Source organism: Rhipicephalus microplus, chromosome 3 (assembly GCF_043290135.1).
Source record: "Rhipicephalus microplus isolate Deutch F79 chromosome 3, USDA_Rmic, whole genome shotgun sequence".
Taxonomy (NCBI): Eukaryota; Metazoa; Arthropoda; class Arachnida; order Ixodida; family Ixodidae; genus Rhipicephalus; species Rhipicephalus microplus.
This window is the reverse complement of record NC_134702.1, coordinates 46571348-46594130: the sequence shown is the minus strand read 5'-3', so window position 1 is coordinate 46594130 and position 22783 is coordinate 46571348. Positions and strand designations below refer to the sequence as shown.

The 22783-nt window shown below is 45.6% G+C and overlaps 1 protein-coding gene across 1 annotated transcript in view; it reads right to left on the bottom strand.

Moving 5' to 3' along the window:
- Positions 1-2136: 2136 nt before the first annotated feature.
- Positions 2137-22783, bottom strand: part of LOC142802791 (putative cationic amino acid transporter) — a 119479-nt gene continuing 98832 nt past the window's right edge. The window contains exon 6 of the mRNA XM_075887834.1: positions 2137-7936. Within this exon, the coding sequence (XP_075743949.1) occupies positions 7773-7936 (164 nt within the window). The 3' untranslated portion in view covers positions 2137-7772. The remainder of the gene's footprint in view (positions 7937-22783) is intronic.

Below are 22783 nucleotides of genomic sequence, written 5' to 3'. Positions count from 1 at the left end.
AATCCACTCTGCTCTCTTCTTGTCTCTTAAGGTTACACCTACCATTTTTCTTTCCATTGCTCGCTGCGTCGTCCTCAATTTAAGCTGAACCCTCTTTGTAAGTCTCCAGGTTTCTGCTCCGTAGCTAAGTACCGGCAAGATACAGCTGTTATATACCTTCCTCTTGAGGGATAGTGGCAATCTACCTGTCATAATTTGAGAGTGCTTGCCGAATGTGCTCCACCCCATTCTTATTCTTCTAGTTACTTCAATCTCGTGGTTAGGCTCTGCGGTTATTACCTGCCCTAAGTAGACATAGTCTTTTACAACTTCAAGTGCACTATTACCTATCTCGAAGCGCTGCTCCTTTCCGAGGTTGTTGTACATTACTTTCGTTTTCTGCAGATTAATTTTAGGACCCACCTTTCTGCTCTCCTTGTCTAACTCCGTAATCATGAGTTGCAATTCGTCCCCTGAGTTACTCAGCAATGCAATGTCATCGGCGAAGCGCAAGTTACTAAGGTATTCTCCATTAACTCTTATCCCTAACTGTTCCCATTCTAGGCTTCTGAAAACCTCCTGTAAGCACGCGGTAAATAGCATTGGGGAGAGAACATAGTATATGAGAACATAGTATACATTAATCAAGAGCTTCCCTAGAAAAGCTGGTGGAGGTTCAAGACAGATTCGTCAATTGCCCCTTGCGTTATACCCGCCTCTTAACAATACATAGACATTGAAATTGTATATGAACGATGCTGCTTTGGAATACGTGCGAGTAGACGTGAATATAGGCATGAATTCAAGTAAGACTGATTGTAATGCTAAAGATGAGCAGATGGGCATCACATGCGGGAATCGCCGTCACACGCGTCACACTTTGCATGCGCCTAAACGTCAGGTATTTTGCGCATGTGAAAGAATGGAATTGCGTGCTTTGAAGTCGTACAAGAGACTCGCGCCGGTGCATGAAAAAAGTGGCAAGAATGACACGCGCACTGGTCACCGTTGATATCTTTATTCACAAATATGTTAGCAACAAAACAACCATGTCATCGTTGAAAGCAGCGAACAAAGCTTCTTCGCGATCACCATGCTGCAATTATACACTTACGGAGAGAAATAATCCCGGTCACCACGCATGCCATTGAAGAAACAAAAAAAAACACAATTCCTTGGCGAGTATAGAGGTTAACTTTGCGTATAGAATTTCCACCCAGCGCCGACCATGCACGTACGGAATGTGCTCTGTTCAACAATATGTACAATATAGCAAAGCAACATGTTATACGACGTCTCACGCACACATGAATATGGTGATGGATCTCGGTCAGTCATTACCACACAGAAGTTCGTATAATGCCGAAGTGTACACTGTTAATAAAGTCTCGATTAAAGAACTGGATATAGCCAGGAAACCAGACCTTTATCATCTGTATCCGTGTTTATAGCCGGCATTTATCGAGGACCTTATTAAGGGTATCGCAGTCACCATCATTTATCGCCGGATTGCTTAAAAACAAAGCTCTTATGAAAATACCTTTTTTTTTCATTACTCAATCATGTCAAACGCAACATCCTCTCTCCCTCTCGCCCCCTGTATGTGGAAAACACCGGTATCTTGTTTTTTAAATGTTTTTATGACCCTTATACTAAGGTTAGTTTTTAATAAATGGTATTCTTTTTTTGTTTGACTTGGTGAGAGGCAGCGGAGGTAGCTTTGCTGAAATTTGGTGGTTATTTCCCTTTCAGCACATTTATTAACGTGAAAGCTTTTTAGGTTTCCTACTCATAAATTAATGAATGTGTGTTTCTTGAAAAAAGGGGAATAGGATTCTAAGTTTTCTCTTCCTAATCAGCGACTTGGCACAGTGCCTTGTAGACGATGGGAAAAGGAGATAAGAAAGAATAGCAGAAAGGTAAGGAACAGAGAGCACTCGCTGCTCTCTGTTCAACATCAGCAGTACAACATCAATGTTGCACTGCTCAAGCACGTGGCGCAACTACCCCTGACGCCTTACATTCCTCAAGCCACGTACGTTGAGTGTCACTACACACATGGGAAACGTTAGCGTGGTAGCCATTTTGCTATGCCATCCCCCCCCCCCCTCCACCCATAAAGTCAATGTATGAGGCAGACTATGCCCCCCTCCCCTCTCTCGTCCATGCGGACGCTTATGTGTACAGGAGACCACCGTTCGTTCAAACGACCTTACTGATTACTCGCTCGCTGGATTCCGTGCCGACCGGTTGTGCCCTCGCTATCTCCGACGACAGCGCAGCTCTGGCCGACTGGATTAGCCCTACGCCATCTCCTGTTGCCGACAAAAGCTCTCACCAGTGGTGCCCCGTCCTCGGACTCCTGTGACTGTGTTTCATCTTTCCTATCTTCTTTTTGCTTCAGTCGTCGCTAGCTGTCCCTGCGCATTTCTCTCTATATGTGTACCTTTAAACCTACCCCTGTTAATCCCTCCTTACTCCCATCCCTTGTGAGCTACTGTTGAGGTGTCGCACCAGATGCAGACAGTTACAGGGCTCATTTTTATCTTCTTTTCCCTTTTATAACCGCAATATCTTTCTGATTACGGTCTCAAGTTTTTGCGGCGCTTCTCTTTTTCTCCTGCTTGCCAACTTCATTCGCCGGCGAGGATAGACGCAGAAATTACAAACTGTTGTTGGGACCTTCACGCGATAAAACATTAGTTTATTACAAGTTTTACCTGACCATAAGATTTTTTAATGCTCGCAGCACTACACGTAATGTACGTAGCTCTAATGTGAAGGTCTCGACGGAAACGTTGCATGATTTCCTTATGGCAGCTCTAAAGTATGCCGGTGTGACGTAATTCTTTCCGGCAGTTGAATACATTTGCTGTTGTTACGTGCGTGCTCATTAACTGGCAAGCGACGGTATACGGCTGTACAAATCTTTAGTCTGATGAGAAACGTTCAGAGGAAGAATAACTATTTTACACGAACTTTAAGCCTTACCAGAAGTGGCCCATTTCAATGTCCTAAACTGCAGAATCAGCGAGTGTAAGCAGCCCCTGTAGATTTCATCATTTTAGGAGTGATACCCCAGACGCGGTTACAAGCTCTTAATGTTGTATCTGCATGTGCATTTGATACGATGACAGCGCGTACATGTGGAGATGCTGGCATGGCGATACCGGTGCCTTACCTTCATTTATGTTATATCGTTTTTGAAATGCCTGTTAACAAACTGTTCTACGCACTCAGCTTGATTTCGTAGTTGACGACGCTGCAGTTCCTCCAGGTGTCAGTAAATGTTTCTTTTACAAGTGAATCGTAGATATTGTGCTCGGCGCTGAAGAACAAAGGAACGTAATCTTTATTCGTTGACAAAAAACAAAACAAAAAAAGGGAGCTTGTTATGCATAACCGAGTCAGAGAATGCACAGTCGCAACAGATGACTAAGCAAATATTCCCAGCATACCACGATAACTGATGCGAATTCACCTCCTGCTACTGTGTTGAAGCGTCTGCGCATGCAGTGGACTCCCAGTGATGCGTGTCTGTATAATTATATAGGACACGTTGCCACCTCTATGAGCCGCCTATACGCACGGGCAAGCTCCATCTGACGGGCAGTGCCTCCCGCGGCTGCGGCGGTATTAAACCCGTTAATGCTGGCGCATACTCACCCGGCGTGGAGCAGTGAGTCCTTGGCAGCTTCAGCGCTATGAGAAGTGCACGCATAAACGCATCATCGTGCATGCTAATCATGGATACCGGTTTGTTACAACTCCAGTCATCGACCCACCGATTCTATATTACCAGTTCATTCACCGAGCGCTTACACAGAGAATTATAGATGATGTTCTCAGATGGTTGAGACGGCACACACACACACATATATATAGACGCACATGCACACGAACAGTTCGATGCAGATGTCGAACAGTCTAGGTCGTTTGAACGAGTGGCATGCTTGGACAAAAATACATGATTCTTTCCGTTCATACGCATGGTCATCCAGACATTGATCTAAAATAATGTTGCTGCAATAATTTCAACGTTTGCATTTAAAACAAGTTGTCCTGAAGCCCCCCATTACTGATAAGCCTGCTGCCACACGCCTTCTATTACATGACAGCCGATGGCGTTTCTATACTGTCACGACAAGCGAATCTCGAGTAAACATGCGCCAATGCGGCGCTTAGAATGAATTCCGTATGTCTGTGAAAACGTGACAGTCTTCTTGAGGACAGCGGTTGTGTTCCTATACAAACGACCATCGTCAAGACAGTCGAAAACTAAAAATTTTCATAATAACTAAGCACGCCAGGTGTGTTGTTTCGCTTCATGATGTCTGCGTCTCATCAGATGATGTGTACATTTCATCACAACATCACGATAATAAACTAATATTTTTTCAGTGATTCCTAGGCAGGTGAATGCGGACTGCAAGAAGCAAGCTTTTCTTTGGTTTTTTTATTACAATTTTTACCACTTGGTGACATCCACTAGAATATCCGTGACAGTAGCTTGATATGTTAACTCATCAAAAAAGAAGAAAAAAGGAAAAGATGGAGTTTTAATCTCTTGTTTTTCTTTTTTTCACAAATGCGCAATTCAACAGCATGATCGTGATATTGCTAGACTAAAATGGCGCTAGAGCGTAGATTACTGAATAAACAAATCAGTCAAGCTAGTAGGTAATTTTTGTCGTGCTGTAGCAATACAGGCTGTACTTCAAAGAGCCGGTCGATTACATAGTGAATAATGGTTCCTTGTCTCGTTCCCCATTCAGTAAAGTGATTATACAACCGAATAACTTTATAGTAATCGTTGTCTAAACAAGCATCGCGGTTGCTTCTCGTCACAAATGCACCAAAACGCACGCATTCAAAATAACTACGTTATAATAACACTTCGCGTACAAATAACACATCGCGTACAAAGACGATAAAGTAACCGACAGCACGTTTGCGGGACATACACATCGTATATATTCCAGCAACTCGCCAGGATTTCGTGAACCTTGAAGCAGATAAATTTCTCTAATGATAACAGCTATACATATACAAACTTTGGGCATACGGTGCGCATGCAGGTATGCTGGGTGCGTTGGCTTTCTACATTATCTTTACAATATAATAACGAGACAGCTATCCTTTTCCCCCACATCCTTTATCTCTTCATTTTATACATTTGAACTCGTATCTTGTTCCACTCAGCACAACTGCATACAGTTGCACTGCTTGCATAAGCTCGCTGTTTTCTTTTCAAAAAAAGGTTTGGTCTGCTTTCGTGCTATATTCTATTTTCACTAACAGACATGATGGCGTAACTTCAGACATTGTTCGTAAGAAGCGTTGCTTTTCATACACAGATTAAAAGGAAATAAGCCAGCACTTCGGAGCCTTATTAAAATAAGTAATGAATAAGAAATTGGCGGCGTATTTGCGTGCTGCGCTGCAAATGGCCATGAAAGACGATAGTCTTTTGCCAGTCATGTTAATCGACACCTGGTCTCGTCCGCGACCACCCCTGATGCTGTTCTCGTACTATTTCCGTCCTGCCAGGTGGCAGCACCATATCGCTGGTGGCGGACTTCTTCGTGCATAGCGTCGTCGCATTTTTAACGCAGCGTAAAAAACACTATTGTTTTTAGAAGTTCGTGTCTATGTATTTTCTAATAAAGGAAGACAACACCTAATACGCGCGTATTGATGTTGTGCCTCGGATATGTGTAGTATTTCCTTTTTGGTCGACAATGTTTACAAGTATGAATGCAGCCACCAGTTTAAGATGGTTGGACGTTCAACAGGAGCTTAAACTTTGGTCAGGTGGCTGAAGCGTGCGACAGACAAAAAGACAGAGAGGACAAAATTTCTGCGTTCAAGTATCCCAAGAAAGACTATCGTTATTAAATTGACACGACTACAGAACATAAAGAAAGCGACGTAATAGCGGCAGAACGGTGATGTGTGTATCTGAAGTAGTCCCATCGCTAGATACATAACAGAATTAAAACGACGATGAAGTAATGTATGCTTATTTAGTTGGTGAAGTTCCCAAGACAATTTAAGTATGACCAGCGATGAACTATCACCTGACTCTCGGCGCATCATTATGTGCCACTCACGCGAAAAATGTTGTGTCTAATCTAAATGTTAAAATGTTATGTTAAAAATGTTATGTCTAACGTGAGTCATGTCTAATCTCGCCACTGATAAGAAGGTACATGGCTTCCAATGAGTTAAGTGTAGAAGTGATCAACTGCTTACATTGCGAAATGACATTACGTCAAGAACTTGTTGCGTTGGCGGCAGGCAGATAAGAATACCATCACGCGTCTATAATAGAGGGCTTGATGATAAATAATGCAAACACAACCTTGTTACGTGAAGAACAGCAAACCGCCATCTCCAGCCACGTATTATAACAAACAGACAAACCATTTCAAAGAGAACAGAAACTTCACTCACCAATGAATCGGTGGGCAATATTGTTAGTCAAAATATCGCACACAACTCAGAAAGGAATTTACAGTACACCACAACGGTTGAAAATCGAAATGATATGGTTCAGAGTATGGAGGTCAACATTCCTGTTGAGACCACAGTAAGTTTTTTTTTTTCATAAGATTGTTCGCAACGTCTTTCGACTTGTAAAGGCGAGCCACTTCGTGAAAGCCGCCCGAGCAGGCACCCGAACACAGCGTTCCCATCTGATTGCAATCCAGGTGGCATGTGTCACAGCTGGTTCTTCTAACATACATTGTGTCAAAGTAAGCTGTTGCAAACTCTTCATGTCAATGAGCTCGTAAAGTGGCCTCGGTGATGTGTCGTCTTTGAAGCGGCCAGCAGAAATCTCTATGCATGACCTATAGACTCACTGCTTCTGTGAGCCAGTTGAATAGCAAATAACATTTCTTTTTGTTGTAGGAAATGCCCTTGTTCAGTAAGTATACAATCAAAAACACTTCTCAGTACGTAAGAATGTATACCGCAGCTGGGAAGGGATCTCTAGAGTTAATTTCTCATAAATACAATGAGTGACTTTGAAAATTGACCGTCGAAGTTTCCGTACACATACAGGCACGCAAAGTTACAAGATACAAAGGTAAATCTCTTCAAGACAATAATCAAATGAAAACCCAATGGCTTGGCTTTTCCAGCGTTTGTAACTCTTGCCCGCCAGTAAAATGGCGCCTAGATGTTCATTGCTGGAGCAAATGCGAGGAGCATGTACAGTCCGGGTCAACATGAAAGGGAACACCGAGGTAGAACATTGAAAAACTATAACATTCATATGTATGGTGCAAGTCCAAGATATATTTTCTGGGATCATGGAGGCACACACATCAAAAGAAATTTTACTGCTTGTGAGCTCGTTACATGGCGAATGGAAAGGCATGACCGAAGGCTAGTTGCAAACGCTTCAAGTGTTCTATGCCATAGCATTACATTAAATCAGCGTTTATTATTTCTCCCTGAAAGACTCAGCATCACGATTGCCCTACTGCGACTTCCTACGCCACCCAAGACTGCTACGAAACGACGGCGCCGACGTGAGATGGCGCCCCTACCCTAACCAACGGTCACCGCACACAAGCTGGAGCAACACGGTCAACGTATCCAGCGGGCAAGGCGAGTCCCAGGCACGAGCCCAGCCACTGGAACGCGTCGTCGACCGTGACGACGCCTGTACGTTTAGGTAGTGGCGTCGAACGGCGTAGTTGGCTAGGGCTTGTGGTGTGACGTTGACGTCGTTGTCGTCATACGGGCGCCGGGAAATGGAAGTCGCTAGGGTCCTCCCACTCTCAGAAGGTCTCGACTAGCACCTCTCGTCTCTGCTCGGCCAGGGGCAACACGTCGTCCGACGAGACGTCGTCGCACATCACGTTCTCCAGTAGCGAGCACTCCGGGTCGTCGCTCTGGCGCTCCGAGCTGTGCCACACGCCGTACGCCATGTAGACCACCACACCTGCGCACAAGAACAAGGACAATGTCAACACGACTAATGTCATCAACGTCATCATCCTTCCCATCATGCTTATCGTCACTATTATCCAACTCAAAACTTTGACAGAATAAACTCAGACAGTTCCTTTTGTAGTTGTCCAGGACCGTATCGGAGACGAAATTCATTCTCTTCTTTTTCTTCTCGGTCGATGAATTGTCCATCCTTCACCCCCTTACATATAAACTGGTTTGTGATGTCCCCGTGATGGTAGGTATAGAAGATTTTTGCAATAACCGGGTTTTGCATTGCCTCTGTGGTCAACCCACTTTTGACCAAGCAATAATGTCACGTGATTACGCCATCACTTCACGTCATCATAACTTCATGATGACATCACACATATTGGTCGACATGTTAAGTCGCGATGACGTAATGACGTTGTATCTAGTTTTTGCGTCACTCGTTTTGACGCCCCCACGTGGTACGCCGACGATGCCATTGACGCCGACGTTCAGTTATCGCGATTGATGAGGCATCTAAAGCTTTCGCTTCAATCAACAAACAGACGAGTCCCACGCAAATCGACTGAGTGAAAAACGGTTCTCTGTCCTGGAAAGTAAGATGTTCGGTACCCAGGATGAACACAATATTGTGGGCCTTTCTGCATTCGACAGTGCGTTGTAGAATACATGAATGGTTGTAGTACTGCAACTAAAGACATGCCTGTAAATGTCTGACTATAGGCTCCTGGCAGCACGACTACAGCAAGACAACAAATTAGGGAAACATAACTTCAGAAATAAAAAGTCATATGGGTACACATGGTCTGGTTCAACATATGTGCAACATATGTGTTTCACCATTTACAGTATATGCAGTATACATTACAATTTATTACTGTAGATGAACCACAATAGAAGTGTTAATTGCCAATGCGTGGTTTTATTAACACGAAATACTTATTTTTTGCATGCGCCACGCCTCGCATCGCTTGTCTATCGGACACAGAAACCTCAAAAGAACTAATCTCCGCGATCTGTGTGCAATATCTAACCTTTATATGTTTTGGTAGCTTTCATATATGTTTATGAAACGTTGGTTAACAAAGACTTCTTATCTCGATTATGAAGAGGACACCTTCTTCCGCTTTCTTACTTTCTTTCGACGGATGATCGAGAAAAAGAAAATGTACAGAAAACGTGGAAATGAAGCAACAGTGTCCGGATCCGGATCAGTGAGAGGTGAACACTTCTCACTTTTTTTCGAAGCATGACGGCACCGGCAGCGATGATGTCTTTTGGAAGCGTTCTCCGGAAACATATCCACCCTTGCCCAACTCTTTCGCACCATTCTCGCGTCGTTCGATCATGTTGACGGCGGTCACGCCGACTCGAGGCTCTCTTGCGGCTGGGGCCGAACTCGATTAAGAATTTCTCCTTCTACTTCTCTCCTTCCCTCGCTATCTTAGCTTCTTTGAGGAAGCGTAGATGCGTGGCCTTCGCCGTCTTTCCAACATCACCGAGATCATTGAGCGAGTATCAATAGAACGCTTTCTTTCCCAACGCTGCGCACCCCGCTCCCCCCCCCCCCTCTTTCTTGGGTTACCAGCCATACAGATCTCCTGTACCTTCCCCCACTTCCTATAGTATCCCTAATTCCTCCTCTCTACCAGTGTCGTTCCTTTTTCTAAGTGTTACACACCCTTGCTCGTGCCTACCATGTACGGCGCGCCAATGTCCCAGGCGTCAGCGTTTCACCGAGACAGAGTTAATGACTCCGAGGCAAGAGGCGGCAAGTAGATTAGGACAGGCTAGGGATCAATCTCCTTTCACTCCTTACTTGCGCGCCACGTTATCTCATTCGCTGTGTGTATGTTTCATTCGAGGTCTTTCATCGGCACTTGGCGTTTTCTCTGAATTTTTCGGGCCCGCGAGAAACTCTCACGCAGCTTTTCTTGTTTCTTATTTTTGCTTTCTCTTTCTCATTACTGTTGCGCGAGTATACCACTACCGCACCCGTGGATTAGATAGATCGTGTCCTCGCCCGCTGCTCTTGCTTCTCTGTTATTTATTTATTTATTTATTTATTTATTTATTTATTTATTTATTTATTTATTTATTTATCTCAGTTCCTGTTTGCGCTCGGTGTGGTTGCTAGGACGCGCGGTCGCTTTGCCCTGAGAAGACGAGATCCGGCAGGAATGCTTCAATCTTCAACAAGCAGCGTTTTGACTGAGAGCACCAGCGCGTAGAGGTACTCCCCTTTCTTTCTTTCTTTCCTTCTTTCTTTCCTTCTTTCTTTCTTTCTTTCTTTCTTTCTTTCTTTCTTTCGGTGCTTGTCTTTTAATGGCCTGAAGTCGAAGATCTCGTTCCGGCGATGCGATGGTTACTCTGTTCGAAGATAAAGAGAATGAAGAAAACAAATGGCTGGAAGAGCACCCTGATAAGATCTCCTTAATGATGTTGTGGAAGCTATAAGTGAAACGGCACCTTATCTGGGACAGCCATAGTGCTCAAGCGCTATCACTTGTTGGTAGCAGCTCTTTTTGCCTCCGTTCAAGGCATAAAAAAAAACGGAGATTGCGATACAGCACCAGCGCAGGCTCTGTAGGCTGAGGCTTATCGCTTCAATAGTAAAAGGAAGGTTCTTGATGAAAAAAAGAGAATGATTATTGAGGATAAATAATGATGCAACCATGGCGCCTGCTAGCCTGATATATTGCTCACATGAATGATAGCTGTGTTTCGACATCGTTACAAAGACTGCCTTGAATTCATTAGGCGTTTACTCGCAATGTACAATCAAAGCTGTTCAATGCCGTTTGCTCTAATGTGGGGTGCTGAAAGTATAACAAGGCCCTGCCATCACATTACATGTCTTGTAAAGGAAATGATGAGGAACTCCAGAGACGTGATACCTCATAAAAGGGGAAGTAATTAGAACTAGTCTAGATAGAAAATTTGAGCTTGCGGACAATCGCTGTTCAAACCGAAGAAAAGTGGGGTGGTTTGCCGTCTGGTAATATTATTTTTTCGATGACTGTGCACAAAAAAAAAAAAAAAACTCGTTAATACAGGACTGTCGCCCCGCCGCGGTGGTCTAGTGGCTAAGGTACTCGGCTGCTGACCCGCAGGTCGCGGGTTCAAATCCCGGCTGCGGCGGCTGCATTTCCGATGAAGGCGGAAATGTTGTAGGCCCGTGTGCTCAGATTTGGGTGCACGTTAAAGAACCCCAGGTGGTCGAAATTTCCCGAGGCCTCCACTACGGCGTCTCTCATAATCATATGGGGGTTTTGGGACGTTAAACCCCACATATCAATCAATCAATCAATCAATCAATCAATCAATCAATCAATCAATCAATCAATCAATCAATCAATCAATCAATCAATCAATCAACAGGACTGTCATTCACGCATCTTTCGATAAAAATATTGACAAAAATATTTGCATACTTCTGTACTTCGGATATCGTATAGCCGGATGCAACGTTGGAGGTCTGCAGCGTGTCCTCCTTGAAGGCGGATGAACATGAGCCTGCACCAGCGAGTGCGCTCTCCATACTGGTGTTATAAACCGCACGGTCAGTGATTATACGCCGTTTGGTTGTCATGAGCGAAACTATTTCCTTAGTCGCTGAGGCAATCGGTGGTCGCACTTCGATAGTCTAAGCGAGGCCACTCTAGACTTCAGTTGCATCTGACATTAAGTGTACCGCGTTAAAAAGCGAGCTAGACAGGAAAAAATACAACAGCCGAGGAACTTTTATGTCACCGGGGAAGAAGGTTGCTGTCAGTAAAAGTGGCGGATTCTTCAGCAACCCAACAGGAAGCATGGCTCCATCCCAAATAAGGACGATAGCTATAGCGTGAACTCAGAACTAGGACAAAGAGGTACACAAAGACGAGCGCTCAGTTTCACGTCTCTCTGTCCTATAGTATTAGTTCCTGGTCCCGAGTTCCTGGTCCTCGTCTCTAGTTCGTGCTCAAGAAATTGTCATGATATACGAACTAGCAAAAGCCGCCACCCTCAAAAGTCACACTCGGAGAGAGTAGTTGTCGAATAAAAAAAATAGAAGAAAGAAAGGTGATGAGACCATCATGATAAGCAGGCAAACGCTGAATCTAGTCATCGTCCGAAGAAGGGCAAACGCATGCGTGTATCTACCGGGGCCACCAAGTTCACGTCCTCTCTTGACGACTACTGAGGAGGAGTGGCCTCGTTGGGTCACCCGAAGACGAATCGATTTTCTTCGCAAACGTTTAGTCCAATTGGTTGGTTGTCTCGCCAGAGTAATCAATTGGGCCCACGGGATGGCTTATGCTCTCCCATAGTAGAGTACCAAGTGTTCTAAATCGTTAACCACTTTTTTCTAAACACGTTGCCCGCCAACTTTCATCGGGAAGCCTGAGCGTTCAAGCACAAAGCTGCGGTAACTCGATCAACATAAAGATCCAGTGTCGTAGTTTCGCGACGCCCTTCGACGCGACCTTTCTCCTCTATGCACACTTTTCCCTCGTTAGTTACGCTTTCCGAGTCAGTTTCGTTCAGTCTGAATTCATACGTGATAAATAAACAGTACGTCACTCCAAAGCCCACGTGCAGGAGCGGGATAGTTAATCTTACCAGCACGCTTCGTCCGTGCCGCGAAGAAGGCGAAGCCTATAAAGTCGTTAGCTTACTCAAACAGCAGCGAAAGCCATGGTCACACTCTCGGAAAGCGCACACAAGCCTAACGTAGAGCGACGCCCGAGCCGTTTGAAAGAGGAATAGCGCCTCTTGGGCCCGCCGCGATGAAAGATAGAGGCACAGTGACTAGCAAGGTCCTTTCTCTGAAGAATAGACGAGGTGATGTATGATTGAAGCCGAGAAGGCGGCCTGCCCTGCTCGTTTAATCTGAAAGCCGGCATTGTTGAGGTCCTGCCGTGCACGTATACGAAAGCCTTGATTGATGATGTCTGCCATGGCTTGGTCGCGCCACAGCGTGTGACTGAGGGCCCGGTGCAGTCACTTCTTCGGAGGTCGCTATCTTATTTTTTTCTCTGGAGGACTTGAACCACGGGTCGCCTTCCTTATTCGCGCATCGATCGCGAGAAGTAATACATACAAACAAAGACAGCTAAGCGTTCCCGTACACGAAGACGAAACGTGACTGTGGTCTCAACCCTTGGCCCTCATCTTGTAGACGGGTTTATGCTATGGTTAATATTATATGTACCTGTGCCGAAAGCCGTGGCTGAGGTCAGGTAGGTTGCTGTTAGACATTCTGGCGATGATACGCGGTTTTTCGTAACGTAAGGCCGCCATGGAATGCCAAGGGAAAAAAAGGAAATATCGGATAGCAAGAAAGCATTTCCTTCCGGTCTTTGTAGGGCAGCGAACCATGAGCACGGTTTACTACAGTCGATCGCTGAGCCTTGTCCATATTAAAGACCACAACGATGCCCGCACAATTACAAGCATCTTTTATCGACAGGCCGAAACACACATTACAATTATACAAATGGTTTTTATATATTTATGAGGCAAGTCGTGGTGAGTTACGGTGGATTAAGTGTGACTGTCCTGGCTTTCCCACCATACACGCGGTGTGTTTAAATAATTAATGAATTTGATCTTATCGAAATGCAGCAGCCGTGTAACAGGATTAGATGATAGGTATCATCACATAGAGCTTAGAAGCACTACACTTTAGGTGCAGTGCTGAACAGCTATTGAATTCTTCCTTTTTTGCATAGCAGTTATGCTTCATTAATGTTACACAGCAACCGCCCTTCAGCAACCAATTAGCTTTTAATGCATGCCTTGTCCGGGGTAGTTCGAACTTCCTAGGTAAGGGCAAAGTATTTATTCTTAAGGTCATGGTTTTTGCTTTGTAGGTCATTCAAGGTACACAGGCTTCATTGCTCCTAATGGCATACCTATCTAAAGCAACAGCCACCTCTAAAATAAGCAAACGTCTAGACGCCTTGTCCGATTTTCCACATCGAACCATCCACACATCAGAAAGAGTGGGAGGGGCAGAACTATATAGAGTATACAGTACAGATAGTGTGCGAAATGACGCTTGCCAAACACAATCATTCACTCCACCTTCAATTGTGTCACGCCGGCAAAGTGCTCCCGCCATCCACTCTCACTGTTTACACACCGATTTGTCACGAAAGAGTATGAACGCTGACCGACGTAGAGGAGGAGAGGGTAATGCACTAAGTGGTTTGAATTGAACGGACTTAGCGGTCAGGACAAAGAAACATGCATTGACTGCAGCCATTCCTGAGACCAGGTTGACGAACAAATGTGGACGGAAAGAAGGCATCCAACAAATCGTCGATGGCCCACCTGATATTGTCCCAGCCACGGAATATATAAGAGCAGAAGCGGTATTCACACTTCCAATGGAGGGTAAAGAACAGCAAACACAGTTAAACCTAGTAACAACTCTTAAAAAACAAAAAAACCGCCCGCCCGCCCGCACGCGCACACACACGCACACACATGAAAACGCGCACACACACACACACACACACACACACACACACACACACACACACACACACACACACACACACACACACACACACACACACACACACACACACACACACACACACACACACACACACACACACACACACACACACACACACATACACACACACGCGCACACACACACGCACACACGCACGCACGCACGCACACACACACACGCACACACACACACACACACACACACACGCCATGCAAGTGAACAGCGCATTCTTTCATAGCTCAGAACGAGAGGGATGGACACTTAGCAACCGGTGCCACAGCTTCAGGTGGGATGCGGCTCACTTACTGTGGTAACGGTGGTGAAACGTTGCGTTCGTACGTGTATACGTGTGCGTTTATACGTGACGGTATATAGATGGTGCCCACGCGTGTGCGCAGTTCTACCATATAGCTCATAAATCGATGTTGTCCTCGTGAAAACGATGCATCATGAAGCCTTGCTGCTGCTAAGCGACACGCATGGGGGCCATCATTCGCGATTTGCGGAGGCGGCGGCGTTCGCTTCGCTCAACGCGCTTTCGGGAACAAAAGGAAACAAATGCCACGAGGGAAAAAAGGGAGAACGACGAAAGTGGGAATAGCACTTAGTGTCTGGCCCGTCTCTCTACTGCGTAGTTTCCCTTTCGTCTCATAGGTCCTTTTTCCATCGTCGAATGCTCGATCGTTACAATCGAGCAGCTCATCTCGTTCCTGCTTTTTTTCTTTTCAGTTTTTTTTTGTTTGGAATCGCGCCGCATGGCAGGTCAGTCGGGACGAATTGCCGCCGCGGAAACGCGGGGGCTTCTGAACCTGCATAGCGATCCAGCGGCGCCTCCCACTTCGAGCGATAGTCGAGGAGCTCTGAAAGAGAATATCAGGGAATGATCGAGTGAGGAAAAAGGTAAAAGGAGGTACATGGTGCGTAAGCAGGAGAGCTGCTTGGGACAAAACCTGCAATCTGTGTCGCGAGGAGAACCGTGCACTGCGACGCGACCACTTTAACAAGTCGTGAAAGGTTGGTCACGGTTGCCAAGCAATGCCCAGAGAATGACGATTGCCGACTACTCCGACAGTCTGATGGCCGCCCGCAGAGTATCCACTGGTTCTCTTAAAGAAGTGCGGCAAGCTCCACTTTGCGAACACTGTCGAAACAGCGAAGCTGATGCCACCTTCATCCGGTTCACCCTCACACATATGTGAGCGCCCCTCATTGGCTCACCCTTTTCACCGAGCCTCGCCCTCACCTAATGGCGAGTTCAACTCTCGCCACGGTGCAAGATCACGTGACTAGTGCTACGCCAACGGACGGGGAAGCAGCAACAAAAGCAGCTTCACTGTTAAAAATGTTGGGTAAACGGCCTCGTGCGTCAGAGAAGTGCACAAGCCGCAGAAGCGTGGTCATCATCATCATCATCATCATCATCATCATCATCATCAACAACATATTCAGCCTGACTATGTCCACTGCAGGACAAAGGCATCTCCCATGTTCCGCCAGTTAACCCGGTCCTGTGCTTGCTGCTGCCAATTTATACCCGCAAACTTCTTAATCTCATCTGCCCACCTAACCTTCTGTCTCCCCCTAACTCACTTGCCCTCTCTGGGAATCCAGTTAGTTACCCTTAATGACCAGTGATTATCCTGTCTACGCGCTACATGCTCGACCAAGTCCATTTTCTCGTCTTGATTTTAACTATGATATCCTTAACCCCCGTTTGTCCCCTTATCCACTCTGCTTTCTTCTTGTCTCTTAAGGTTACACCTACCATTTTTCTTTTGATTGCTCGCTGGGTCGTCCTCAATTTAAGCTGAACCCTCTTTGTAAGTCTCCAGGTTTCTGCTCCGTAGCTAAGTACTGGCAAGATACAGCTGTTATATACTTTCCTCTTGAGGGATAGTGGCAATCTACCTGTCATAATTTGAGAGTGCTTGCCGGATGTGCTCCACCCCATTCTTATTTTTCTAGTTACTTTAATGTTGTGGTTAGGCTCTGCGGTTATTACCTGCCCTAAGTGGACATAGTCTTTTACAACTTCAAGTGCACTATTACCTATCTCGAAGCGCTGCTCCTTTCCGAGGTTGTTGTACATTACTTTCGTTTTTTGCAGATTAATTTTAAGGCCCAACTTTCTGCTCTCCTTGCCTAACTCCGTAATCATGAGTTACAATTCGTCCCCTGAGTTACTTAGCAACGCAATGTCATCGGTGAAGCGCAGGTTACTAAGGTACTCTCCATTAACTCTATTCCCTAACTGTTCCCATTCTAGGCTTCTGAAAACCTCCTGTAAAAACGCGGTAAATAGCATTAGGGAGATTGTGTCCCTTTGCCTTACACCCTTCTTGATTGGTATTCTGTTGCTTTCTTTATGAAGCACTATGGTAGCAGGTAATCCCCTGTATATTTCTTCCATGTAGAATGTTTATATATACTTCATTGACGCCCTGATTCCGCAGTGTCTACATGACGGCTGATATTTCTACTCAATCAAACGCCTTCTCGTAATCTATGAAGGCTATGTATAGTGGTTGGTTATATTCTGAGCATTTCTCTATTACCTGATTGATAGTATGAATGTGGTCGATTGTTGAGTAGCCTGTTCGAAATCCTGCTTGTTCCTTTGGTTGATTGAATTCTAATGTTTTCTTTACTCTGTTAGCAATTACATTTGTAAATAGCTTGTATACTGCAAAGAGCAAGCTGATCGGCCTGTAATTCTTCAAGGCGTTGTCATCTCCTTTCTTATGAATTAAGATGATGTTAGCATCCTTCGAAGACGTAGTACTGACTTGTTTACTCCTTTTTGGGCAAAGCTTGTTATGAATCACTCATATTGATGGCATCGTCGTAGGCGAATTACTCGCTGCCGTGAGAGCATAAAAATTCGGCCCTCGAAGAGGCACCGATCACTTGCGTATTTGTATGCGCCGCAATACATTGTTGCCAGGATACGAACACATGACTATCATTGTTGTTTTAGCAACTGTAGTATCTCACTGCTAATTACGTGAGCGAAGATCTAATGCACGGATTAGAGGAAGGAAAAAGTTAGATGGGAGTGTTGCGCATTGTGAAAGAAAGAAAATAAATAAATAAATAAATAAACAAAAAAGAAAGAAAAAAAGAAAAATAAACGAAGGAAATAGCAAGTTAGGCATGTATTTGCCTGGCTTATCTTGCATACAGTTTCCCGGAGAGGCTCCTAAATTTTTTCGCGATATATAATTTCAGCCAATCTCAGTCCTGGCTTTACATTTAGGGAAATCTGCGGGCGAACGGGTGTGCCCTTATGAATAATAAGCTTTTTAAACTTGGTCCCTAAAGAATTTTCTTCCCACATGCCAACGCGTCGAGGGTTTTCACGACGCTGATGGAGTGTTGTCGAGTCCCTGTTCAGTCAAATCAAGAAATGGAAGAAGAATGAGTACTTGAATAAATTCTCTATTTTTCGCGTGGGTTATACAAGAAAGACACGAGACACGACAGCAAATGTAATGTTTTCCTGAAATTGTTTTATTCATAATCCTGTGCGCTGCTTCACGCAATAACACTTCACTCGTTGTGATTTCTTATGCAATAATAGCAATAGCAGCAGCAAAAACAACAACAACAACAACAAATAATAATAATAATAATAATAATAATAATAATAATAATAATAATAATAATTCAGGAGTCTTCCTCTTATCGGGAAAATGGGAGTAAGCTTCACTAGCATGCCTGTCCTCATTTCTTTCAACCACATTGCGTAAAACTCACTGCTAACTTTTTACTTCGTCCGTGTCGGGAATCTGACCTTACCCGCGCGCTTAGAGAGCGCTACACTTCAGTTGCTACAGCCAGCGATGACGGTCGTGGGTTCGTATCCACGCAGCCATGAATTGTGGAGACGTGAATTGACTAGTTATCGCACTATCAGATTAGTTTCCACAGTATAGAAACAACTGGTCGTCGACGAGCCAACAATGTGCGAGAACATCGTTTATTACAAAACTGCGCCTACAAACGCGCATGCCACCAGTGTTACTTTTGAGGGTCGCATTTGCGTAGACTCACAAAAGCAGGGTTTCAGATGTACAACGTCCCTACGCCACTACCAAAACCAGTAACTCATATTTTTTTTTTGTTGACACAGCCTCATGAAGTGTGAGGCCCACGCAGGGCCATACAATGAATATTATTTCGGGGGGAGGGAGGGCCCCTATATTATTTCGGGGAGGGCACCCCCTAATATCGTCCTTTTCTGAACTCTCCGCCATGGGGAAAAAATGGGCGGGGAGGGGGCGGGGCACGGGCATGGTGTATTACCCCCTGGCTACACCCCTGGGCCCATGGGACGGCGTTTCGCCCTCTCATAGCAGAGTACCAAGTACTCTGAATGGTTAACAAGTTTTTCTAAACACATAAGCTTCGTTCGGACGATCCTGCTGTCTAAATACAGGCTGCTGAAATCAAATAGCACTGCAAACAGCCAAGCACGCGACGGAGAAGAAATTGGCAACAACGTAAACGAATAATGAAGCAAACCTAAAGACTCAATTGGTTGTTATTGCTTCTTATAGCTCGACGAACACGTAGTCATCCAGAAACTGAACGTCCTGATCTGCGCTCAATCTCGCTAACGCCGTGAGAGTGTTTGTACAGGCTTCAATGTCACTGCACAGTTTTGCCGTAGCAGAAAGTGTAGGCGTAGTGGTCGAGAAGGGAAAATGAGGGAGAGCTGAACGCCCCCCCCCCCCCCCACTCGCAGAATGGCCCACATCTTCTAGCACACTCGCCGAGTCGTCGACGATTCGGAGAGATGGACGATGGCGGAATGGAATAACGGAAGATTAAGGGAGGAGAGGGTGGAGAACGCCCCGTTGTGGGAACAGCCGAGGAACGGATAGGGGACGGGGTGGGAATGGAGCCGTATACGGAAGGGAACCGACGGAGGCGGTGCAAGCGGGCTTGCCTGCCTCTCATGAAGACGAATGTTCTCTCCGCTCGGCGAGACAATCTGCTCCGGAGTACACGTGGGGAAAAAAAAGGAGGCTTCGCTCGCAATAGCTAACGCGTGGGGAAGACGGGAAAAACGGCCTGTGCTTCCCGCCGACCGGCCTCATACTCCCTAGTGCCCCCTTGCTCTCTTTCCTAACTCCCGACGGTTTGCGTATACCTGACCGATATATACCTGAGCTGGTACACCACACATGATCTCCTTTTTATCGCGGATGTGTACATTATTTTCGTTCTATCATCCTACTTGCGTTTCACTTTGTCTTATTTGTTCCACCCACGTGAATATACCGCCCACCATAGAGGGATATTCTTTCCCAACGGTCACCTAAGTGCTCGGGCCAGTTTTTTCTCATCGCCTCAAGAAAGGGAGTGGGGGTTGATAGCGTTGAGAAGCACAAGCAGAAGGACAAGGGGAAGGAGGACGAGGAAGACGAGAGGAACAAGAAGACCCGCGAAGAAGACACTCGCGATAGTTTGCTGTTCAGGCACCTCGGAAAAGATCGCCTTGGTCTAATCGCGAAATAGGGTTTCCGTGTATTGTCTCGGTCGTCCCGTACGTTCTCATCTCCCGTACTCCTTTTACTTCCCGGCTTTCCGCAGCCCCGATCTGAACGATCCTCCCGGGAACGCCTCCGCATTCTAAACGAGAGCGCGTCTCTCCGCGAGACCAAGCCGAACTCTTCCTCGGGTAGCCGGTCGTGTCCTTTTTCTAGACTCCGGTTGGTTTATCGCAAGCGGATTACAGCGACGAAGCGAGCAATCAAGGAAGCGGAAAGATGCAAGCGGATTCCGTGCTGTACGGCTTTATCCAGCGTGCCGCCACGCCACGCAGGAAACGCGAGTTTATATTTCTTTTTTTCTTTACATTCAGCGCAGTTAGGACCTCGGCTCTGGCGCAGCAAGTCAGCGTTATTATGTAACATTCCCCGCTAGGGTTCGACTGAAATGCTTTCTTGTGTTACTAAGGCGGAAGGCTTAGGAGCCTCATAAAACGTGAAAATTCACCAGCGTCCTACATAGGTGGCGTACACACGAGAGACGGAGAAAAAGATCACATGATGACATCAAAGTATTACATCATCACTTGATGAAGGCACCATATGACGTCAGCATGACGTCATACATAGCCGAAATTCGTGACGTCGTTATTATGTCCCTGCCTAGCTTCCTTACGCGTCCGAGTAGCCATCTCTAGCTTCCTTACGCATCCGCGCGATGCTTGATTTGTTGTTCTCCACAATACCGACGCTGACCCACAGCGGGGAAATCCCGACGTCCGTGTGGGTCACCGTGGCAACCGCGCGTTACTCGGCAACCGCTTTGGGGCCCCAATCTATTCGTGACTGTACAGTAAGAAAGAGCCCACTGTCCAGCCACCAATGAGAACTATGTGCGATCCTTAGTTCTCCCGGCTACCGCATTGCTGTTGCTGCCGAGATGCGGCGTAATTGGAGTGCGATTCCACTGATCAGGAAGCAAAGTGCGTGTGGTGCATGGCCGAGCTTCTCTTTGATAGCGTATCCCCCTTCCTCCGCTTGACAAAGGTCACACTGCGATTGTCTGTACGGCTAGTTCGCGCTCATTAACGAGGCTAATTTACGACGGCGCGGTAACCGAGGTTCCATGGCTCCCTAGGTAGAAAGAAAGAGCGAGTTCAAGTGATGCAGATAGAGCGAGAGATGCCGCATCAATTGTAGAAGCTTGTTTAAGTGCGCGCGCGGGGTTAATCGCTGGCACTCTTGCAACATTGGTGGAATAATCTAAATCACACTGGTGCGCACATCATCTCTCAATACAGCCATGCGCTCTTCTTCTTTCTTTTTGTATTTTTATGCAATTGACCTGCTACACGTGTAATTACTCTGTACAGGTAGCGCCAGATTGTCACGTCGGACCATGAGGAACTTTCCTAATAACTTTAGACTGATAATAAGACCGCGAGTTGAACGCGAACAGTCGAGATGGCAAAATGCGCTCATCACTATATCACAAACCGACCTCATTCTATAATATCAATGATAGACTTAGAGCCCGAATTACAGGTCCCAACTAGACTTAATGGAAGAAACGCAGCTGCACAGTTTCGTGTAACATGTATTAATGCCGTAGGGCAAACTTACGCGGTAAAAATATAAATATGACATAAACCGAATTTACGAAGAACAAAACGTGAACTATGCTTGTCCACCTATAGTTCTCAGGCAGCGCAAAGGAAATGATCTTGCACGCTGTTGACCTTAATCTTGAGTGCCAGTTAGACCCTTGGTTCCCACAGCATGTCGGCACGCTCATACATCATTTAAGACTCGTAACTTGCTTAGACAAAGCACCTCTTACTTCGGTTTCTGCACGCACAGTGGTCAACATGTTGGTGCGGTCACGAAGACGAGGATGTGTGTCATGTGTTGCTCGGCTATCCCGAACACTACACATATTAGACAGTGACTCGCGGAACTGCAGGAACTGCACATGCTAGGCCCGAATAGAACGTTTTTGTTGGCGAAAACTCTACGTTCATAGCCATCTAGAATAAACCGCAAAGCCGTGAAAGTGCTTCAACGTTTATCTCTTTATTTTGTGAAGACACCAGTACTTATGATGTATAATGAGCGGACTATACTGAAGGTGTCGGTGGTTCTGGTGTTGCAACAGGTGGGGCTACAACCTGGCCTGGATGTTCACCGTGACTTTATGTTTGCTCTAATTCGATAATAAATTTGAACTTCCCAAATGTAAGAGTGTGTATGTGTATGTATTATAATTGCTTTTACCCCTTATTTTTTGTGCCCTAACAGTAAAGCAAAAAGATGTAGCCTTCGCCAAGCAACAGTGAAAACAACTCCTTCATTTATATGTTATTTCATCAAAAAAAAAGGCGACACCGCTGGAATTGTCGATGCTACATTATGAATACAGACAGGCCTTAGGCACTCATTTTTTTTGTGATTGTGATCGCCGCTATCATTGAACTCTGAGTGCGACATCTTTGGTGGAAACAAGTTAGCCCAATTAGCAGTTCAATCCCTGTCGGCTTCAGCTCTGTATACTTTACTGTCACGACCACGTGACAATAATTTACGTCTTGTTTCTTCCACAAGCCGCTGCCACACAAGCACCAGCCTCTTTCCTTAGTTCGGTGAGATTAAAAAAAGAAAAGCGCATAATTCATCGTTGAGTCAGCTCGCGAGCTAGCCAGTGACTGACCGTTATTAATGTACAAAATGTATCATTATTTTATTTGAATTCGGAAAACGACAAGGGGAATATAGAAGCTTATGATGAAAAAACGCTGCTGATTCTTCTTTTTAGGAATCGGTATGACGCGAAAGTGAAACGCGT